This window comes from Rhagoletis zephyria, unplaced genomic scaffold (assembly GCF_001687245.7).
Source record: "Rhagoletis zephyria isolate East Lansing unplaced genomic scaffold, Rhagoletis_zephyria_1.1 Rzeph_scaffold_00655, whole genome shotgun sequence".
Taxonomy (NCBI): domain Eukaryota; kingdom Metazoa; phylum Arthropoda; class Insecta; order Diptera; family Tephritidae; genus Rhagoletis; species Rhagoletis zephyria.
The window spans coordinates 182,213-206,507 of NW_016157739.1; the positions used below are offsets into that span (position 1 = coordinate 182,213).

Genomic DNA, 24,295 nt, shown 5'->3' on the forward strand with positions numbered 1-24,295 from the left:
CCCTTTCCTTTTTCACGTATTATTTTAACGTATGAAGAATATTTACGTTTCCTCAAATAAATGTAAAGGGTTTAAAATGGTTCTGTTTTTTTTTTTGTTTTTTTTTTTTGTTTGAAAAAGGTTGCAGTAGGGATGGAATTGACTGCAAATACATACAAACGTGATTTTCGATTAAATAACCTACAATTTTCATGATATCAACATGATATCGTTTATGATTCTGTAACGTTACTTTCCCATATTGTATATTATAGTTGTTGACAAGCAGTTAATTCCAGCAAACAATATCTACTTATCCTAACCCCATGAAGATTCGAGTGGAAAAAAATAGATACTATATTCAATAGCAAAGTACCTACTAAAACACTATTTTGGCACTTATACTTTTTCCAAGTGTTTGGTAGAGCTTATTATTTTTGGATTTTTATTTTTTAAAGCAAAAAATAAAAGATAATTTTCGAAAAGTTTAGATCTAAATTTAATTGTATATCCAAAAATTGCCGAAAAATCTCCATAAGTCTGAAATATTTCCGAGAAATTTCGACTAACCCCTAAAACCCCGGTAAAGTCACTGAAAAAATACGACAAATTTTGAAGTTATCCCAAAAAATCTCTAAAAAAAAATTTTAAATAGCCGCAAAAGTCCTAAAACCCCGCTAAAGTCCCTGAAAAATTCCGAACAACTTTTAAATAGTATCCGAAAAATCCTTAAACCCCGGTAAAGTCACAAAACATAAAGCATTCAGGGCTTTGAAAAGTTCTGAAATGATCCTAAAAAAATACGAACATTTTTTTAAATATCCAAAAAATAATTTGCGGGTTTCAGATCCCGAAAAATAAAGCAATACCCAAAACGTTCTAAAATAATTCTAAAAAATTCGCGAAACAAATCTAGAATTAACCGAAAAATCCCAAAAGAATATAGCATAGCTCTGAAAAGTCTCAGAAAATGGCTTAAATAATCCTAAAAAGGCTCTGCAAAAATCCAGAAAAGCTCTTAAACAACCGTAAAAAACTTTGAAAATTCTATAAACATCCGAAACGTCCTATAAATACCGGCAAAGTATCGAGAAATCGGGGAAATAGCTGAATTATTTCCAAAAAGTTTCTAAAAAAAATCCAGAAAAGTTCTAAGTAAACCTAAAGTATTTCGAAAATATGCAAAAAATATCCGAAAGTATCTTAAAAAATTAAGAAAGGTGCCAAAAAAAATGGCAAGGTTCTGCCAAGGTTCCAAAAAAGTTCTGAAATAATCCTAAAAAATCCCAAATTTCAAAGCACGAAGAATCTCAAAAAAAATCCGAAGCATTCTGAGATTATATTATCTGTAGTATGAAATAGCGTTATCTTTCTATGGTTAAAGGGCTTTGAAATTTCGAGGTTAAGGTTAATTAAAAAAATTCCATGTAGAATTAAAAAAACAAATTTGATTCCCGAGAACGATTAAGGAAATTTGCAAGGACATCAATAATACCTATTTCTCCGTGCTCACGAACAAATGTAATTGTGCTAAATTATAGGAAATTTTCTCTTTTATTTGATACCCATATTGCTATTCTACATTGCACTGAATTTCAAAGTCCTTAAAAAATAAATAAAAATGCAGTTTTAGTATTAAAAAGAAAAATTTTCTGAATGACCTTCAATAACGTGGCCCACCACCATGTCATATTGGAACAGTTCTGTGTGTGATTTGTGATACATCTAATTTGCCACCATGTTTCTTGACACACCCACACTAATGTATTTGTTCGTATAAATTTATACATTCACTGATTTGCGCAGTTATTTGTATGACTATCATTTGCGATTATTTAAAGAGACACACATTATCCAGTAAACGAGGGGGCTCGCACACCATATACTTACTACATATTTAGTACACACATTTGTACATACATAACTATAGGCACCTAAATACTTGTGCAAACCAAACAGGCAAGCAAACAAACACACAGATAAGCTGCTGTTCGAGGACTCAAGTTCGCACACAGAACACAGAGAGAGAGAGAGTGAATGAAGGTTAGTGGCTTACGCTACTTTGATTACTTGACTATTTTTTCGATATATGTATTCAGATGTACTACGTTCTTACATAGGTATGTATGTATGTTTGCATGGATGTGCGCCTATAATAAATTCAAGGACTGCTACTCAACAAATGCGGCATATTTAAAAAAATAAATAAATCTGCTAAAAAAGGAATAAAAAACATTTTTAAGTGCCAACGATAATACAAACTATCACATGCATGGATATTTTTACGTATTAAGAGACTATTTAGATGTTTAAAGAGGTTTGTATGAGTTAAATCTTTTAAAGATTATTCAAATAAATGCATAAGCTAGAAAGTTTCTAAAATGTTTTTATTAGGCAAAAACTCATTTAATCAATTTTCTATGGAATTACGTTATTTTTAAAGAGATAAGACTGGTGATTTTCTAGAAAGTGTTGGCAATTAGGTTCAAGGGTGATGCAAGCAAGTTATTCACCCAAGCGAAAAAATCATTTTAAATCGACTTTTTTCTAGAGACCGTACTGAGCATGCATTTTAGAGTAATAAATCAATTGTTTTTAGTAAATTACACATTGAATATAATTTTATTTTGTGTAAAAGCAAAATTTGGCCTGCAAATTTTTCAGTTCCAAAAAAAGTCCCGAAAAAGGCTGAAAAGTCTCAAAAAAATCCCGAATGGTCTCGAAGCTCAAAAAAAAGTCCCGAGAGAAATCTCGAAAGCACCGGAAAATCCCGTACATATGTATAATGAGATATTTTGGGGGAATCTCTCGACTCCAAAATATTATGGAGAACAGACCGTAAGCAAGTCAACAGAGATGACATGGTTAAAAGAACAATATTTGAGGATAGGTTCAAGATCGAAATGGGCAGCAAAGCAGCCTGGAACTCGACAATTCTAGTAAACCTCTTAAGGCCACACAACTAAAGGTGGTACATAGATGGTTCAAAAACTGACAGAAGTATAAGGCAGGAATATATGTTAGGCATTCCACACTATTTCAATTGGTCAAAAATTACTTTTGCTCGATTTTCGGATATGTTGCAGAGGAGGTGCTAAAGTGTTTGTAACCACAAAAAGAACACATTTATTTTTTTTTTTTAAGTTATACAACATCCAAAATACTAGATGTCTCGGCGTAAGCCATTGTTTATCACATCATAACTGCATAGATATTAATAAGAATAATAATAGATTGGCGCTTACACATATGTTAGTGTTTGGTCGAGCTTCTCCTCCGATTTGCGGCGTGCGCCTTGATGTTGTCACACAAAGCGGAGGGATCTACAGTTTTACGCCGACTCCGAACGGCGATTGTATTTTTATGAGAAGCTGGTTTTCATGGCAGAAATACACTCTGAGGTTTGCCATTGCCTGCCGATCGACGACCGCTGTTAAGAAAAAATGTTTTCTATATTTTTCTGCGATGTTGCTTTGACCAGGGCTTGAACCCACGCCCTGCGGAGTGGAAGTGCGCACTGCTTAAATATTGGTTGTATCAAAAAAATCAAGCGATAATTTTTTATTGACATAGATTGAGAGATTTATAAAAAATTTATAAAAAATTATAATTTTTTTTAAGTCCAATTTTCCATAAAAACCAAAAAAAACATGTTTGCAGGTTTCTAAAAATCTGCAAAAAATATATTGTCACCTAAGGGTGAAAAGGTGTCAAGTTCCTTTTGTTTTTCTTAATTGTTCAGGAGAGACGCAAAATCGATGTAGTTTCGTATTACCAGCTATTCTACATCAAAAACTAACTTAAAAAAAATGGACTTGGCACCTTTTCACCTTTAGGTAGCGATAGGTTTCAAGATTCACTGGTCTCGAATTATCTATCACATTTGAAATTTTTTCAGTTGACAACTTTCTTTTCTCTAACAATAAAAATAAAATAAAAACTGTCCTTTTCTTTAATGAATTTCTTGCAGTTGAGTAACAAAATAATTTTGCTTGCCAAAATAAATTATTTATTGCATTAAATGATTTATTGTGTTTTAAATGAATTAAGTACAAAAGTATGAAATATTAAACGTGATTATAATTATACAGGGTGTTTGACAGACGGTCGAACATACGTAAATGGGGGATAGTTGGTACCGTCAGCTATATGTTCAGACCAAAAAAAATTTACCTGGACTCCCCGTTGTTGTTTTAAGATTTTTTTTTTATAATTTTATACGAAATTCGTCATTTGCAAAAATCAAATCTCAATAACTTTATTAAAAAATTATAAAACCGCCATATTGGATTTTACATTTTAAATTTAAAATCTAATATGAAAATTGTAATGAGTTCTTAACCTCTAAATACCAGATTTTATTAAAATTTACTATTTTTGATTCGCAAATTTTGGAAAATTTACTTCGGATTTGCTGAGACACATCTTATAAATTAGATAAAGCTAAATATATAATATATTATATTAATCCCTATTGTATAAAATACACTTTGTTATTTGGAACAATTTGCTAAGTTAGCCGCCACTCTTTTTGGCGCCAGTATGCGTGGCTTTTCTTTTCGTAGATCATAAAACTACCCTTTGTATTACTTTTTGGTAAAAGAATGAAGATCTTACTCGGCCTTTCTCATTAGTTATACTTTTTGAAAAAAAGTCGCAAGGTCGGAGCATCTTTTAGGTGCTCTGGAGTGCTAGTCCTTTGCAGGGTTTGCTCGGCTCGGTTGAGGCGGCCCGGAAGTGCCTATCGTGGATCGGAGAGGGACTGATCTCTTCCTGGATATTTTTGCATCAGATACATAGACTTGGGTGGTGGCCACGTTGTTAAACTGGGGTTAGTTCAGAAAACTTCCTATCGTAGCGTGCAAAAGTCGAATGTTCTCTATGATCTCCAAGTGCAACGTACAACTATGTACATAGAAAGAGGTGTCTATGAAATCCTTTTTTATCTTTGTCCTAAAGATTTAGTTACAAAAAGACACTCGATTTAGTCTACTAGTTGGATCTAACTAAGATTGGACCGACACAGGATCCAAAAAAAAATATTCAATGAGTGAAACATCTGCTGAGAGCTTATGGCACAGTTAATTTTAATAAAATTGGAGATTGGACCGAAAAAATAATTAAACTTGACGAATAAGGGGCACCCTAATGTATACATATGTAAATGCATGTTATTTTCGTACCCAACAGACTGAGTCTATATTTTTTTAATTGAAATTAATTATTCTTCTTGACACTGCTGTATAAATACATATCGTTGCCTTAATATAGAAAGGCCCTATCTAACATCGTCGCTGATTTACAAAAAGTCGTAACTAACTAAAAATCGAAAATTTACGTTTTAATTGATTATGATGCAGTTGATCGAATTATGTCTCCTCACATCGTTTTATGCAATAAAAGATTTTAGTTAGTTACGGCTTTGTGCATTTCAGCGACGATGTGAGATAGGGCCTTTCTATATTAAGGCAACGATATGTATGTATGTAGGTATATCTTGTTTATCATAATGCCATTCATGTATGTATGTATGTATATATGTACATTTGTAAATATATGTGTACATATGTATGTACGTAGTATGCACATATTTAGTAGTTTTGTGCCATCAACAGAGAAAATATAATTTTCTTAAGCGTTTACCCTGCTATTTTTTGGGCATAAAATTTAATTGTGGCTAAAAATAGCGCAGCGACACTAAAAAGCAAAACAGAAAGAGACTAAAGAATGTAACGATAAAAATAAAATGAGAAAAACATGAGAACGGTAAGTAAGTAAATGCTTACAAATATGTAGCTATGCATACATATGTACATATCACTAGCTTATAGTGAAAAGTTGCTAAGTCCGGTATTTCAAATTTTACAGAGGAAAATAAAAAAATTTGCAACTCACATTCTTCAAGCACTCATTACGGAATAATTCGAATCAAAGATTTCGCTCAATACAAGCTAAAATAACGGCGTTGATGAAAAGTTGTTGCATTCTTTGGGTGCCACTGTATAGAAAATGTTAGAAACAAAACCAGTTGGATATTTTAAAAAAGTAGGAATTTTTTTTTCGTTTTTGCTACTTGCATAACAATTTGTTTTTTTTTTTTTACAAAAAACCAGACTTAGCAACTTTACACTCTAAGCTAGTCATATGTAAATACATATTTACAAACATCTCACTGTTCAAGTCAACCAGTATTTATAAGCAATATAAGAACAAAAACACAAAGCAAAATCAAAAGAAGACAACTAAAAACAAAAAATTTTCTCTCAAGAGGGTAGAAAACGTGGCATAAAAGAATTACAAGAAAGACTTTTGACAAAACAAAGAAAGGACAATTAACACATTTAGAGGTTTTTTTTTTGCAAATTAAAAGTTCAAAAGTTGTACGAAAAAAAGTAAAAATAAAGAGCATTTGCGACTGTACTAAATATTTTTTTATGTATAATAATATTTTATGGCAATATTTACATATTTTGTGTTAAATGCATTCTTATCACGTTCATATATTTATCAACTAATCTTCACTGTACTAGTTGTACTTAAGTGGGTACTTATTTGTAAACACATAAAATATTATTTTTTATCTTATCAACATTGCTAGCGCTAAATTTAACATTCTCTTAATATAAAATATAAAATAATTATTTTAAGTATGTGGAGATAAAATTTCATTAATTTCGGTTATTTATTTATGGGCATGGCTAACGCTCGTATCTATACTTTCTTTCGGAGTATGAATAATACTTTTTTTTTTGGATTCTAAAAATGGATACTGCGGTTTTTTTTCCAAAATACTGCATTAATACTTTTTTGCTGCCTAAATTTTTTTATACACCATGTTCGCGGAAACACGTTTTAAAAATGCATATACATACATATATACTACTCTGTGAAAAATAGGGACATGCCATATGGACGAGTTTTGATTATTTTCCTTTCGGTTGTTTAATGTTTAATAAAATAATAAAAATTATGCAGTTTTGTCTCGGGATGTACAATAAAGAAATACCTGGTATTATGTGTAGCAATGAGGAAATGCTTTATTTTATTGGAAAACTGCTTCAGTAATGTACTGTAAAAATGTTTTTATTTTTAAATGCAGATATTTAGTCTGTTCCAATAGCAGTCCGGTTTACAGGATTTAGTCAGAACTTATAGGAAGTCGTTCCTATTGACATAAAACCTGTAAGTGGGAACACATTTGAGAGAGTAACTGAGCAACTGTTCCTAGTCAGAAGTTACAGGATTAGCTGATTTGCATGTGCATGCAAAAACAAACAGCGGTGAAAGCAAAGAACCTTATATTTTAATTATTATTAAATATTTATATTATTATAAAAATGGAAGTAAACAACGAAATAGTTGAATATGTATAGATTTTAATAATTATTTAGTCATATTTCAGCCAAATCATTGTAGTACCAATGACATGTAAACAAACCGACTGACGTTTTTACAGGAAATAGTGCTTTTTGCGTTCCTATGGCCTTCTGCATCTGTTCTCCTTTTACTCTCATTTGAGAAAGTAAAATTGTAGTTTGACAGTTCCACAGGTTTTAGTCCGAAGTTCAAAGGAACAGACTAACTGCGAAACGGGATTTTTGCGCAGTAATATACTGTTTTTTTGTCCTAAAAAAGATACGAGCGTTAGGCATGGCTGATAAAAGTAGATCCAATAGTACGTACATTCACACATATGTACAGTGGTGGAAAAATAAATGGGAACGCAACTTTTAAAAAATTTACCTATTTTCGTTTGAAATATAATTGGGTGGATTTTTGGAATTTTTTTTGCGCATTTTCTTTCATACAAAGTATGTTCAACAATTTCTTTTATGACCGACCTATCTCGGCAGCCGATTTGAAAACGTCCTATCTCAGAAATTTGTTCAAGAATACTCTATTTGAGAATGTGGTTGAAGATCGCCGTACATTAGAATTTAATTCAAGGATTCTGATTAAAAAGTTGACAATTTATATGCAATTTTGCAGAATTTAGATTTTTGTACAAAGTTTGATAAATGGATTTATATGACTTTTTAGATATTGAGCTGCACATTTATTAAACAAATAATGAATACAAATAGGTAAAATTTGTTACAATGTCACGTCCTATTTATATTTCTACCACTGTATGTGTTTGCCCCACACAAGCAATTTTATGGTCAAATATGTTCTCCTTATCTTTGAACAATTTGATGATATTGTGTTTATTACATACATATGTATGTACAGACGAGCTACAACGACAGGCGACTTTAAGAGTCCTTAAAACATTGATTTTTTTCTTCGTTCGTTATCTTTGTGCCTTTCTTATCAAGTTTTTATACCTTTCATGAGCATGAAATGGTATTATAACTTTGGTCCGATGTTTGTAAGTACCAGAACAAAAAGAGATAGACCCATCAAAATGTATACTTATATGATCAGAACGTCGAGCTGAGTTGATTTATCCATGTCCGTNCAATGCCCTCACACCCCGCTTGCCCTAAACTAATGCATACATATAGTTATTTATGCCTGCGCCGATTTGTCTTTTTTTGGCAGCATGTGGAGCAGGCGTGTTCGCAATTGCCCTCATTTCTTTTCTGAGCGTTTTTTTTTAGGTGCAAATAATTTCATCTCGAATGTTTTTTACAAACTATGTATCTATGTACTGTTAGTCCAAAGCTAACTTTAGTTGCCGTTTGCGACCATAATACACACATCAGTTTTTGGCTAAGAGTAACTTCATGTTAAAGTGCAATTACAACTTTCGACGTAGTTTGCAGCATTGATTTTGTTGTGATCATCAATTTAAAGTAAAGTATGTTTCAACAAGAACTGAGGAGCAGAAAGTTTCGACTTATCTTGGGAATATTTTTAGACGGTAAGAGCAGACATCCAGCATAGATGGCGTTGTAGTGGGCTATCTAGAGTCTATTTTTTCATTTGCACTATTGGCTAAAGGCGACGAAAATAGTGATTTTGATTAGATGCATACCATTGGATGCGTATGTCTATTATACCTACCTATAACCTTATCTGAACCTTTGAAACCTCCTAGCGAATTTGTGTATTTTCAATTCCTCCTTCGCCATGGCACTATTAACCGGATATTTCAAGGCAAAGCTGCGCAGATTTTGTTTGCTCTTCCTATATGTTTCATTAGATTAGATTAGGAATGGTTATGGTAGCCACACAAGATCAAAACCAAACCAAGTGGACCGGCAAAACATCTATGTTCTAGTTGAGTTTCCGAAAAAATTTAAATTGTGTAGATATTTTTGAAATTACACAATTTTTCATAAGCTTAACCCAATACTATTTATGTAATACAATGGCTCAATCATTAGCTTGATAGTGTTGCCTAATTAACATGTGATTGCGTAGCACGTTTAACATTTTTGTTTCTTATCACAGAATTGCAAAAAACTTGCAATGCGTTATCTCTGATAAGAAGCATTTGATGTTGCCTGATGGCAGAGTACAAGTCAACAGACTTTTAGGAACATGAAGAAAAAAACAAAAACAATTGGAACACACAAATACTACTTAGTTGGAAATTTTCCATTAGCAGCCGGCACATATGCAAACTTAATTGTGTGCATATTTTTTACGAGCAAATTTTGTGAAATTATGTACAGAAATTGAATGAATGTAGTAGGTATGTAGATATGCAAATTGGTAAAAAAAAAAAATCACTTACCCGCCAGCGACCAAATGTATGAGAGTGTCACGTTGATTCTGGGACATAATCGGACTAGACCGCTTTCCGCACTCTTTAAAATGTACAATTAAAATTTCAATGTACACAATTAAATAGAGAAAACAATATTTTACCGGCTACTGCTTGCCGGTTTTATAACACTCCTCTACGTACACAAATTGCGATGAAATATGGGAAAAGCAAATCTATTCAAATAGCAACACAATAGGTTTATTAGCAGCACCGGCAAACGGGTGATTAAAAGTCAACAACTAAAACGACGTCCACGACAACGACAAGTTTTTAAAAAACGTTCCCGCAAAAGTTCGCTTTAGCTGCTGGGTATAGTGAAATTGCGCTGCTTCACGCGGGGATCAGCCGACTGGTTACGATGACTCTGGCAGCTGCAGGTCGCGTAAATATGGCAACTAAAAGGCGTACTACTATATGTACTCCACACACACGGCGCTCGTCGTCGCTTCTACTGCTGTCTATATGTACATATGTATATTGCGCACCGAACCGGGAGTATAGCGTATGACCACCACTATGGATGTGTATGATTGGAGCGTACGAGTGTACAAAGGGGCGCAACGTGCGACGAGGTTACACGATTTTCAGAGGACGGGGGTGCCGCCCGCGACAAGCTCTTTGAGTCCTTTATTTGCGTTTTTTGCTCGCCTTTACGCTTCCGAGGAAGTTTTTTATTACACAAGAGATTGTCGAAAAATCACTTCTTCCTACCGCGCTTATGTAATTCACCCCTCGCTAACAGACCAACTTTGGTGCAGTGGGAGCTCCTACATATATGTATATGCGACTAATGCTGCGTTTCTTCAAAAATGCAGCCTCGAATTTACCTATTCATGCGCTGAAGTAGTTAAATTTTATATTTGCTAATTATTTGACTGAATATTCAAAAGATTATTCTAGAACAACTACAGTTTTAGTTCTGCTTGAGAAATTTGCACAACTAGTGTGAGTTGTATGCGCTGTAAAAGTATCGTTTTTTTTTCTTTGCTATTTTCTCGTCCACAGGGTTCGTTTAACTTCGTTTGAAATGATAATTTTTATTATTTTTTTCACTTTTGCACTTTTAGCGAAAATTATTTCTTTATTTTAGCGTTTGCGTTCGACATCAGCTCTCGACGAAGGCGAATTTTCCATTGAAATAAATTTGAGCTTTTCGGTCATAATAACAAACGTTAGCGTAAAAATGTTGCTGTATTCAACGTAAAGAGAAAACATAACAATTGGAGACAGGGTGGGAGAATATTAATTTTTAAATGCTTACTTAGGGTTTACACCGTACAATACTGCCACACCGTTTGCGAACCCATGCACACTTCTTCAATTGTCTCAATCACTAGGAGTCTTCCTTTAAACTCGTAAATGCCTTGAAATTCAAATGTTATGGTTTTAAAACATAAAATATTCATATGAATTTAAAAAAATTACAATGTTTATCTTTTGCTACGATTTTTAATTTTTTAACTACGCCTTTTTTGGCTATTTTGCTACGCAATTGATTTCGTGAGATGCCAACCCTGCCTGTTATGTTTATAGAAACCAGTGCTGCCACGAGCAATTTTTTTTCCTATCAAAATTACCGATTAAAGGCCTGTATGTAGCTCTCAAGAAAAGCAAAAAATCCATATAAAATGATGTACAAGAAATGGCAGTTCTTAAGGATTTTGCTACGCTTTCTACTACGTTTTTCTAAAATTTGTATGTGAAAAAAGAGTATAAGGCAACCCATGTTTGCAACAGAAATATATGCCCGTTCCATTATTTCTTGAGGAAAGAGTGAGGCAACAGGCTGTGAAGTACCAAAAATGTCAAAATTCTTTGGACACACACACAAAATAGTGGTAAATTTTTACTTGACCGTTTTCTTGAGAGCTGCATACAGGGCATAAGACCAACCAAAACCTACCAACAAATTGTTGAGTTTTTAAATTGTTTGACCTATACGAAGTTTATTAAAAATGTAGAATAACATAACATTCAGTAAAACTAAAACACAGCTAGTACAACAAAAACAAATTAAGTACGTATAAAATTAATTTTACTGTACAGTCTGTACAAATGTTTGTCTCTTTACACATACATATTATTATTATTATCATTATTATAATTGCGTCGGGTATACTCGCGCTGCGACCTAAGAAGTTCTGTTGTGCTTAACCCTATTTGTAATCAATTTTAGGCTATTGAAGAAGTTATGCACTTTGAAGAGCGCCATATTTCAAATTTTGGATGAATAAGACAATCGTTTCCCAAGATGTATCAGTCTGCTAATTACGATACGTGGGCAGTCATAGAGAATATGCTCTTGGGTTTCCTGCACCAGCTCACAAAAGGATATAGACCATGCAAGCGCATTTAGGCTCCAGGCTTTGGAGACAGTGAGCCCTTTCGTTTCCTTTATACCCTTCATGTCCCGGAACCCCGGAAAGATAACTCAGGATTATCCAGGAATGCCTTTATAACCTCCAAATGACCTAGAAGGTCTCCAATTTTTGTTGCTGATCATATTGGGCAGTCGTAGGGAGCTCCAGCAAGCTTCGTTTTCAAACAGAATAGACAAAGGAGGAATGCATGTAATGACATAGAGGGTGCCCATATTGCCTGTAAAGTCGTCGCTGCTTCGTCAAGGTGGCACCCACCTTTACTTGCTTAGCTTTTGGCCATTAGGCCAGTGCCACATATGTGACAGCGGGTCTTACTATCGTATTGAAAGGCCAATAGGTTAGTTTTGGTGAAGACTCTGTCAGGTGGACAACGGTGGACTTCAGTGAGTTTGTTGACAAGTCCTTTACAGCACACCAGTTTTCAGGGCATATATGTATGCACATATATAGTTGAGTTCAATTGAAACTAAGTTGAAGGCACATAAAGTATATACCTTGGATGTACATATTGTATATTGGAAATATTGTAATTACGAATCAGGTATGTACACATATTTACTTTTTTTACGGTCGCCGTTATGCGAAGGCACCGACGAAATATTCATGTAAATAAAGTTTCTAAAATGTTTGGATATACATATTATATATTTTTGCAATTAATTATTATTGTCGCGCTACCTACCAAAATCCAATGTAGCCTACCAACCTACCAATTGGAAAAAAACCTACCAGGTTTGGTAGGAAAAGCTCACGTTTGGCAACACTGATAGAAACGCCTCCTGTTGACTTCCCTCAAGTTATGACCCTGTCCACAGTCGAAAGAAATAACGCAGAATATGTATTTTCGGCAGGGGCCAATTTCCAATTTTTGTTCTGCGTGACATTTTGATTTGAAGTTTCGCTCAATTAAATCAAAAGCAAACGCAGGCAAGCCAATTTTGGGTGACGCAAAAAACAAATTCGACGGATTGCGTTACCGACTGGCCTGAACTTATAAATTTTCGGCAATTGGTTATCTACTGTTTCGTTCGATGTGGAAGCGTTGAGGTTTGCAAGTCAGGGCAAATAGATAGGAAGGTTATCTGACCGAATGTGCAAAATTTCCTTGCTGGGTTTCTTAAGATTCAAGAACAAATAGAGCGCCCTCTGGTTCCATAGCAAAGACATAAACCCATGAAGTTTTCTTACGTTGGGAACTAACGTTACGTTAACGTCATTCAACGAATGTCATGCAACAAACATAACACAATAAAGCTTTAAAAAAGCAACAGGCGATAAATGTCCGATAAGAAGTCAACGTATACATTTTGCGCACAAAACGAACCAACCCATTGGAAATTCAAATCGGAACGACAAAATAGCCGTCGTCAACAGATAAGTGCGCCGACGTCGGAGAATCGAACGAACTACACAAACAAAACAAGTGCTTGAGCAATACTCCAACGTCGACGTAGACGCCCGCAGCAAAAGCGACAGCGAGCGCCAACGAAACCACTTGTCAAAGTTTGCACTGTGTAGAAAATTCTCCAAGTCAAAATTGGAGCTCAACGCGAACGGACGTTTGTGAACGGTGATTTGGTGCAAAATAGTAATTTTTCCAATTCTATGTGTGCACATTCACCAAATTTAGAATTGCAACTATTGCATGTAATTTAAATAGAAGTACATATGTAGCAGCAGAGTTTGCAACTACGCAACAACTAAATAAAATTTGGGGAAAATTCCAATTTGAAACACTTCAAATATTGACAAAGAAAAACATTCTCAATTGAAGTTAAAATAGAAAATTTCGAACTAGAAGGAAATTTTGTACAAATTTGTGCATCGATAGCATTAGCACAACCAAAAAAAATTGAAAAATTGTGTAACAAAATCCAAGTGTAATTAAACTAAATTGCCAAGTTAAGTGGTTTATTGAGGAGTGTGTGTGTGAAAAGTGAAAAATTAAGTAACTTAAAAGTGTAAAACCATATGTGTAATTGGTACAAAACGTTGGTTGGCGATACACGTAAACAGCGAACAACAACAAAAACAAGAACAATAAAAGCAAAAAATACCAATAGCACAACAACGATTAACAGAAGAACTGATATTAACGCGCGGCTCCATCATAAATTGGCGGTGTTGGAGAAGCAGGTAAGCAATTGAATGGGATACGAGGGAGGCAAATAACATAAAATTTGCAAAAATACTTATGTACATACATACATATAACCAAAAAAAAAAGGCAAATAATAGGAGAAAGCAAATAAATAAATTGCATTAAATATTTTGCTACTCTGCCTTGTTGGGTAGGGCAAGCGAACGCACGCATGCCAGAGGGCATGGTGCGGGTTAAAATAGTACGTACGAACAGGGCTGCCAACTATACTTAGCTATGAAGCATGATTCAATAGGTGCAATCCCGTATTCCTCGGACTCGGACTAATAAAACTGTCAAAAAATAAAAATTCGCTCAGAGCGAGAGAGTAACATTGAAAAGTACGGGATCGCTTTCTGGTAAGAAATGGTAACTTCTGTCAACTTCAACATAACCTCCAAATTTTGGTAGTAAATTTTTGCTTATTTGTATGTAAACACATCCAGCTCACACATGTAAATAACAAAAAATACTTTCAAATTCATTAGAATCCACTTAAACAAGTAATTAAATACTTTTCAACATGAATTAGCAGAGTGCACTTTTCTTGTGTTTACAATTTGGATGCCAAACACACTACAGCTGATCGTTTGGCACATTTACCAGAATTTACCAGCAAAAAATTCTCGGACTAAAACTGGTAACTTCTGAAGGAGAGAGAACTGTATTTACTCTCTTTTTTGTCCCCTCACTAGTCAGAGAACCGAGTACGGGCTCGATTTCCAGTAAAATCTTACTGATTCTGACTATTTCTGACTAGTCCGGACTCGTACGGGATCGCAACTAATAATACAAGGTTCGGTAAACTGACAGTTGTCTCTCTCGCACCGCTCCCTTAGTAGCGGCACAATGTTGCTTCTTTGCAAATTTACTTGAAAAAGTGTAGCTTAGGTGTTAAATAAAAGTAAGAGCTTTTGTGCAATATGTTTATTTGTACATGCATATAAAGCACATTTAATTGATGAAAACATAAATTGTTTTTAAATTGGATGTTTACGTGAATCTCATAGTAATTTTTATTTAAATTTGAGCCCTTTTGCAGTTTTTATACCGCTAAATAGCACATCAATTTCGTAAATCACGTAGAAATATTAATATTTCGTTCAATATTTTGTTTACAATGCCAGACATCCTGCAAATACATTAGAATTTATAAAACGAATATCATTACTAATTGCCTACTTTGCGTACTTTCCTACTACTATTTTCGAACCAAGGGAATACATTCTTACCCTTTCCGCGACCTTCGTGAACGCAACCTTTTGTAAGGGAGTGTCAAACCGCGGCTGTCAATAATTATCTAACCTTGTATTATTGAATCATGATTGAGGATAAAAGAGTACCAAAATATGCCAAATAGAAAAATAAAAGTACCATTATTTTGAATTCTTCCCATTTAGCATTAAAATTAGAAACACATTCTTAAATCAAAAGTCCAATGCCAAAGTAAGATAAACTAGTTGTATACACTATAGAAATTAGAAAATTTTAGTTGATTAAAGAAAGTGCACGCAAAGGAGTTCACAAAAATGTATGGAAATATTACTACTTGTCAAAAGTACCATTTTGGCACTTTGTGCCAAATTGCAAAATTAAGTGCCATTTGATGTAAAAAAGGGCCAAAAATGGCACGGTTTGAGCTAAGTTGGCAGTCCTGTGTACAAATGAAAGAATGCAAATATGTATATACATATATGTATGTATGCATGTATATATGTATGATAAGGATTTGAAAGGGGGCCAGCAGCGAGGGGCAACATGGGATACGCAACGAAGAAAACGTTACGTGAGTGAATGGAGCAAAATGCAAGAGTGAACGAATTTAGGAGAAGCAGAGAGAAAACCGCGTACATTTTTGGATGATGCAAGTGCGTATGTGTGCGAGAATCTCTCTGGCCCCAATCCGAAGGAGAAGAAGACGAAGTGTAGATAATGGGATATAGAATTGATTGAAAAAACACAAGCGCCAGCAGCAGCAACGGCCGCTGCTGCTATCGCAACGTAATTATGTGGATGAAATGCAGCGCAGCAGCTCTGCCGTTGATGGTGTTGTTTGGTTGCCGCCTGCATTTGTGATTACACTTGCTTTCTTCTTAATTGGGCGTTTATGTTTTGGGTGGGCTGTATTTATTTTGAAAGTGAAAAAAGGGGCTTGCATTTATAGTCGCATATTTATCTACTACATACTAGAAATCAACGCCATTTGATTATTATGACAGATAATAAAGTGAAAGAAGTAAATTGGGTGATCGGCGAGGTGCCGTATCGGTTATGACGTTTATAAATAATAAAGTAATCATTCTCATTTTCGTTGTTGGTGTTTCCGACAGGGTAGGAGGAGTGTAATGTAATGTGCAACGATTCATAATTTAACCGTTATACACACAAAAACGATTTGATATTTTTTGATCGTAAATAATCGTTTGGATATTTTATCATAGCATCACCTGGGTAAAAAATTGTCGTATGTTAATTTTGGCAGGTTGTGGGAAATCGCGATTGAATTTTGGAATGCAATTTCTCAAAAACGCGAAGATAGATTTTATCCAAAGTCTCTAAAAAATGTTACTAGTTCACAAAATTCTTAAATTATTTAATTTTTAATGTTAATTGTTTATTAGTTTCGAGTTTATGAAGGATTTTATTTAGTAAAATTTTGACGTAAGCGTCATTTGTCCACAATTTGGCAGCCACTTTTTACGAAATACGACAAAATGTGATCAAAATTTCTACCAGATTAACGAACTTTTTACTCAATATCTCGGAAACTAAAGGAGATATCTACAAATGGAGAGCGCCATCTGTAAGATATTGATTAGTTTAATAAAGCTGCATCACTAACTAAATTTTTACTAAATTATCGAAAAAATTGTAGTCAATAGCTCGGAAACTAAAGGAGATATCTAAAAACTGATTACACAAATCGAAAGACCTTATTTCAAAAGATATAACTGCATCTAGAACTAAAAATCGTCAAAATGGCGCTTACGACAATCTTTTACCCAGACGACGATAGGTAGTCGCCATTTCTTAGGCCGTGGTTACGCCACCAATTTTGATTGGCAATCACCGTGCAATTGTTGTTGTGCACAGCACGGAGTGAGAGAATTTTCGAAATCGAACAGTCAGCACGATTTGCTGGGTGAATCGAACAGCCAGCACGATTTGCTGGGTGAATCGAACAGCCAGCACGCCAATTTTTCAGGGTGGCAATACGCTATTTTGCGAAAAAGTATTAGTATTAAATATTAGAATAGTAAAAAATTATTTTTTCTTATTATTATACAGTAGATATAAAAAAAAATATTATAAAACATAAATATTAAAGAAAGAAAAAATATTAAGTTGTTCTTCCATTTTTCATTTTCCGACTTCAATTTTGATGAATTTTTAGTTGCATTTTTACTTCAGTGCTGGCATTGTGTGCGAAATTGTATGAAATGGAAAAAGGCATTTCTTAAGAAAGCAACCCTGTGCTCGCTAATCAGCAAAGAGAGCGTAACCACTTCTCATCAATCACCGAAAATTGTCTCTTTTGATTGCCAATTAAAATTGGTGGCATAACCACGGCCTTATGCGTCAAAAAGGACTGGAACGCTTTTCGGGTAAAAACTGGTAGAACTGTCAAATACACCGTAGACGCAAGTTTTTGTTTACACAGCAGTTTTTTATCATTTGGCGATGTGCTAAATTATACGCAAATACACAAGCAATTTAACAAATATACTTACAAAACTTGGTACTTCTTCGCTACGATGTATTTAATCAACTTTCGAACCGTTTAAACAGCTGATGGTTTGACACTTTGCCAGATCTTACCAGCAAAAATTCTTACAACTTCTGACAAAAAGAGGACCGATTTTACTCTCCCATTTCTCCCATACTTTACCAGAGAACCGAGCACAGAACGCTTGCGAGTTAGGGAACGCAACTATAAAAAATTAAAACTTGAAGATAAAATTACAAACGAACATATTTAGAAATAGGTGGCAGCCCTCTTCAAAAATATTTTCGAATGAAAGCTTTCTTAGATCTCTTTCATTTGACACCCGTAATAAAACATTTAATTTTACTTGTCAATTAAATTGATTTTAAGTTTCTAAACAGGTAGCAACCCTATTCGAAAATACTAAAAACAAACACCCGATTTACATGATTCAAGTACTTGAAAGCAATTCTTGCTCATTCTCTTTTGTGTTTTCTATTTAGTTTTACACGCTTCAATTCTGTTGAATTCTTGGTTCTTTAAATGGGAAATAACGAAAATGTCAAAAGCAAGGCAAAAAAGTTGAACCGACTTGACGGTATAGACGCATGTGTAATCATGCCTTTTCTTCCCACCCTCTCTCTTCCACATGAATCTCTTCCAGCAGAATTGAATTCAATACTTGAACTGTGTAAAAGCAATCAATATTCTCTAGGGGCCGCTTTCTTAAAGAGGTTCTAAAATTTATCTGCCCTTTAAACACCTCTTGGTTAAAAATTTCTAAACAGTTGACAACCCTCTTCAAATATATTTTCGAAATTGACTTATAACTTTCTCGTTTGATACCCATGTACAAATTTGTATTTCGTTTAACTTTTTAATTAAAAAACTGTTGAATTTCGTAGCGGATGGCAACCCTCTCAAAAACTATTTTCGAAATAAATCTATTACTCATAATATAGAAAAGTTAAATTGATTTTGAATTTCTAAACAACGCAAAAATATTTTTGAAATAAAGCTTTCTTAAATCTCCCTCCTTTGACACCCATATACAAATATTTCATTTTATGATTGGGCTCTTGGAGCGATTTTGAGTTTGTTTTCATGGGCGTTCTTAATAAAAATTAGCACTTGTTACGGCGAAAGACCGATTTCGAATGCTATGTAAGTAAATGTGGATCGAAACTATTTCCTCTCGCCCGAGCCACGCGAGCTCAGACAGACGTGGGCATATTTAGCCGAATTGAGGAGTTCCGAGGTAGCTTAGTCGCGTTCTTGATAGCACCATACAAAGGCATAGGAATTGCTCTAACGCTTCCTTGTTTCAAGGCTCTTCGCTTCATGCTTTCCCGGCAACATCAGTACGAATCTCGCAACTACTTGCCTTTGCTTGACCTACCGATCTCGTTCTATAGATTTTCAAGAGCATTTCATGAATCAACATCCAACGGATCTAGTAAGAAATGTGTTTAATATTGCAGCCTGAAAAAGGGCTTAGGATAAGGCTGTGGTCGAATGATCTAGTTGGTCGAGCCTCGGCCGCTCTTGATAGGGATACTGGAATGTAACTTGAGCCCATTGCTGTTTTTTTTGTAAGACGTAGGTTTTTCTGCCACCGATAAGATATAATCATTAAAAAAAATGTTTTAAGTGTTCCAGTGACTTATTTTCCGTATGTATGTATGTATTTACTAAGTACGGGTATCTAAAAATGTGTAGAAACCACGTTACAGATAATCTTTTGGATGATAACTAAATAGTTAAGTAGCTTGTTGATACCCAAAAAGAATTTAGGACACTTATCGATTAGAACGCGATTGGAGAATTATTCCATTCAAACTTTAGAGGCAGTAAGTACTAACTATTCATGTACACAAATATTCAGGCTTTATTCTTTGAAAGAATTGAGCACAAAAGTATTTGGGATGTAACTAGATACCGAGTTTAATACATAGAAATATTAAACATAACTCAAAAGTGCTAAATATTTTAAATAAAGTCATCCCGAGAAGTCCCAAAATTCACGAAATAATCTCGTGAGACCTGTATAAAATTCAGAAGGCCGCGAAAAATACCGCGTGCAGAGTCCAGAGAAGTCCTAAACGAATACCGAAAAGTCCCGAAAAAACCACAAAAGTTCTTAAAAAATCACGATAAGTATAAAACGAAGAATCCAGAGAAAGGTGGTACAGACAGGTTCAAAACTCGCCCGAAATAGTTCTGAAATGGTTCTGAAAAATTCGTGAGCTTGCTCCGAAAGGATCTAGAACAAATCCTTACACCTTACCGAAATGGTCCCTTACTAGTGCCAAAATTATCCGAAACTAGGGCCAACATTTTCCCGAAATAGTCCTGAACTAGCCCTGAAATGGTCCTTAATTAGACCCGAAATTAACTCGAAATAGTCCTGAACTAATCTCAAACGTCACGAACTATTCCCGAAATTTTACTAAAAAGGTCCCGCAACGATCCTGAGCTAGTCCGAAAATGAACTAGTATCGATGTGATGCAGAACTAGCACCAAAATAGTCGTGAATTAGTCCCGAAATGGCACTGAACGGTTCGCGAAATCATCCCGAACTACTGCAGAAATAAAGCTGAGATATTTACACATAAAAAATTGAAAAATATAACCTAGAGAATACCGAAAAAATCCCCTATTTACCATCCCTCAAATACAAAAACTTTTGCCTATACCAAAATACTACGCAAACTGTCTCACTCTTTTGCGGTGTTGCGCCAGTTGTTCATTCCGAGTGTAAAGAAGTCCTTCTGCATTTGCTTAACCTAGGGTTGCCAACCGTACTATAATATATAGTATTGTACTATTTTTTGGGTCTGCGTACTTTATACTGTTGAAAAAAAAATTATAGTATGCAAAAATACTATATTTCATCAGTTATAAATATAAATATATTTCAGTAATTTTCAAGAAAGAAATGTTTTAAAATAGATGACATTTATACTGAAATAACAATATTAAAAGAAATATACCTTAAAACAAAGGGTCCATAGATCAAAAATGGCAACATTTTTAAAAATACTTAGGGCCAAAATCACCGTGCGTAGTTAACTCAGAATCAGCAGTTTTCAGTACAAAAATCTCTAGTTAACTGTCGATCGCAGTTCACCTCGCCTCTCTTCTTGATCACGAAGGGCAAACAAACAACGTTCGTCCTTACAAAAATCGTGACAATTATTATTCGCCCATTCTTGCTCTGTTATAGGTATAATTATCCTTCAAATTCTTTAAAAAGGTTTTAAGTTGTCCAAATCAAGTGAAACAAAATGATAAGCATAATTTTCGTGTAGTTTGATAAAAAGTGTAATAAAATCCAAAGTAATCACGTTGTTTGCTTCGTTTTCACCACTTGTCTTCGAAATTAATCATTCTTCAAAATGGGGTGAAAAAGAAAGTTCTCTGATGCCCACAAGTTCAGATATAAGTTTGGATCTTGAGGAAAATATGTGTACCTAATCAAGTGAATCGGGTTGGATAGATAATAGATATTGATAAAGATAAAGGTAAATATGAAGATAAAGATAAAGACAAAGATAAAGATAAAGTTAAAGTTAGATATAAATATAAAGATAAGGATTAAACTAAAAATAAAATAAGGTAAGGGTGCAGATTAAGGTAAAGGTTGAGACTAAGTTTCACTGCTTCCGCGCGTATGGAATACATACTCATTTTTGCTGCATTCCAATGCCACGTCTCTTTAAAGGAAAGCTGAAAAACTTTGAACTTTCCTACATCACACCTAAATCTTTCGCGCAAGATGAAAATCACCGTTAAATGCAAATTTACGGCCATTTTGTCCTAAGAGGCAAACACAAGAAAAAAAATTCATGCAAAAGTCACGCAGAGCAGATTTTAACCACAGCAGCGAATTATGTACCGAGTAGGTGCATCTTAATTTGACCTCCAAAACAAAAATGGCTAAATACCGCCAAGTGTCAGAAGCAACTAAGCCATCGCAGCCAGTCGTGTGTTACACTTTACTCTTTTGCTGTGCAGGTTATACATAAATACATATGAACGTCCATGATTCAGCTAAAGAAAGCACCACAATTTTTTATGCTCGAAAGGAGCAAAATATACTAAATACGGTTGCCATAACTGTAAAATTTCGAATATGTAGCAGCACATATAATTACGGTGACCATCCGTCCTGTATTATACGGGGTAGTCCTCTTTTTTGACCCATTGTCCGGGTAATTTTTTTATTTGATATGGGCCGCCAAATATTCTGTACTTCTTTTAACACCCTGTATTTGTCCCGTATTCGGTGTTTCGACGCCGCTAACAGCTCATTAAAATGGCAATGATTTCTAATCTGAATGCCTGTGATTCGAATCGAGGAATATATACAGTGACCAAAATAGAAATTAGGACTCGACATTTTAGTGTAAGTTTTGGTTATTTTTACTCAGTTTATTTAATGTTTATTAATTATTTTATGCAAGTAAAGCTCTTTTCCTAACAAAAACCATATAATCTCAAATTTCTCCAACTTTGTGCAAAAAACTATAAAAATAAATTCTGCGATTTTTCACCAAAATTTCAAACTTTTTAATTAGAATCTTTAGAAAAAAATGTTGTTTGCAGTTTTGGAACACATTAAAATTGAGTATAATAAAGTGCGAGTGGAAAGTGCTACCCATTTGCTTCTCCTTCAAAAAAATGGTCGAACATACATATGTACTTACTGTGTATGGAAAAAAATGCGTAGCACCGAAAACAAAAAAGAAAAGACAATTGCCAAAAATTAATTGTAAGCCTTAGCGACTTCAAAATTGAATTTTTTTATTATACTGAAATGTACAGGTTTAAGTTAATAAAGTGGTAGCCGGGTTTTAAATAAAACACCTTCTCCTTTCGCTGCTCAAATTGGAATGTCCTCTTTTATTCTTTTCTTTTCACAAGATGGTGTCTTATAACTATATCTTAAGGTCTAGTTACACTATTCGTGTACTAAAAATATGCTAAAGGGACTATTACACTATTACAATGATTTACATGATTTATTAATCTATTACTTAAGCTAGCCTATACAACGCTACTACAATACTAAAATTAAACAAATTTTACGGGGTAAAAATCTCGAGAAAATTATCCTACAAATTTGTGATGTTACTATAAGAATGCTTTTTCAGGGCTAATACATCTAAAATCATTGAAGAAGGCTTTAAGATCTGTAAGCTGTTGTGGAAAAAAATTTGCAAAATTATTTTTTTGTCCGTATGCGGCTCCCATAAATATGGTATAGAATGGTGGATGGTATGGTGTGTGCTCTGTTGTCAATTCGAAAACGCCACTCGGAGGCGCTCGCTCATTGTATTGTTTTTTCAAGATTTTTGTCAAGTTTTCAACTTTTTTTTGTTTAAATAATAAAAGGAAAAAAGTCAAAGAAATAGCTTAGAATGTGTTGCGCGTGAATAGAATAATATGATCGGCTTCACCAGGATATGAAATGCGTATGAATTTGTGTGATATGTAAGAGTAGAGTGAGCCACTATTTTGTGCTGTGCGTGCTTTAGTGTCTGCCATTCGGTTGGCTCTTTGGCGCATTTTTTGATGCAATAACAAATATAAAAGCAGGGGCAATAACAGCAACAACTACGATAACAATAAACTGTGTACATTAGGGTGCATCACCAAAAAACGTAGCGGTTTTTCCACCGGAATCGTAAAATCTATTATATTTTAAGACTTTCGCCAAAATATTTCGGAAAAATATTAAAATTTACGTGAGCTGGGCGCTTTTGTTAATACCTCCAAAGGGCGCATTACTTCGAGTTCATTGATACAATTTTTAAATATTTGTATGTAGCCTTTTAAGCTTAAAATCTTCTATAATCTAAAGTAATTTCTTATTTATGAAAATCTCGATTTTTTGAGGTATTTTCATATAGGTCCAGCTACGAAATATTTGGGCGTAAAGGCAGTGTGACACGATTGGTACCGTTGTACAGATTTGTAAATTTTTTTATATTGGGCTACTGGTAGGTAAAAAATAAAAAAAATTGGCACTACAATTCTTGTCGTAGTCACACGATTGGTACAAAACAACGTATTTCTGTGGAAAAATTTGAACAAACTTTTTTTTCGTGATTGCGATAAAGAAAAATATTCGTGCATTCACACGATTGGAATACAATTGACTTGTGACACTGCCTTAAGTCTTAAAATATAATAAATTTTATAATTCGGATGTAAAAACGGTAGCAACTTTTTTTGTAAGGAGAGTGATGCACCCTAATGTATGTACATACAAACAAGCTGTTGATGTTGTGAAAGATTTCGACATAAATAAGATATTAAATAAAAGCTTCGACAAGAGCGACGATAACAGCCATAACCTTAGCGA

At 34.2% G+C, this 24,295-nt stretch overlaps 1 protein-coding gene across 4 annotated transcripts in view; it reads right to left on the reverse strand.

The window, feature by feature from the left end:
• Rim2 (replication in mitochondria 2) overlaps window positions 1–10,847 on the reverse strand; it is a 48,898-nt gene extending 38,051 nt beyond the window's left edge. The window contains exons 1-2 of one of the 4 annotated variants that reach the window (XM_017613398.1): window positions 9,839–10,847; window positions 9,665–9,737 (exon numbers count right to left, since the gene is read on the reverse strand). In XM_017613398.1, the coding sequence (XP_017468887.1) occupies window positions 9,665–9,711 (47 nt within the window). In that variant the 5' untranslated portion in view covers window positions 9,712–9,737; window positions 9,839–10,847. Of the gene's footprint in view, window positions 1–9,664 lie in introns of all 4 variants that reach the window. The other 3 variants (XM_017613397.1, XM_017613399.1, XM_017613400.1) reach the window with 3 other exon arrangements.
• Between the last annotated feature and the right edge of the window lie 13,448 nt (window positions 10,848–24,295).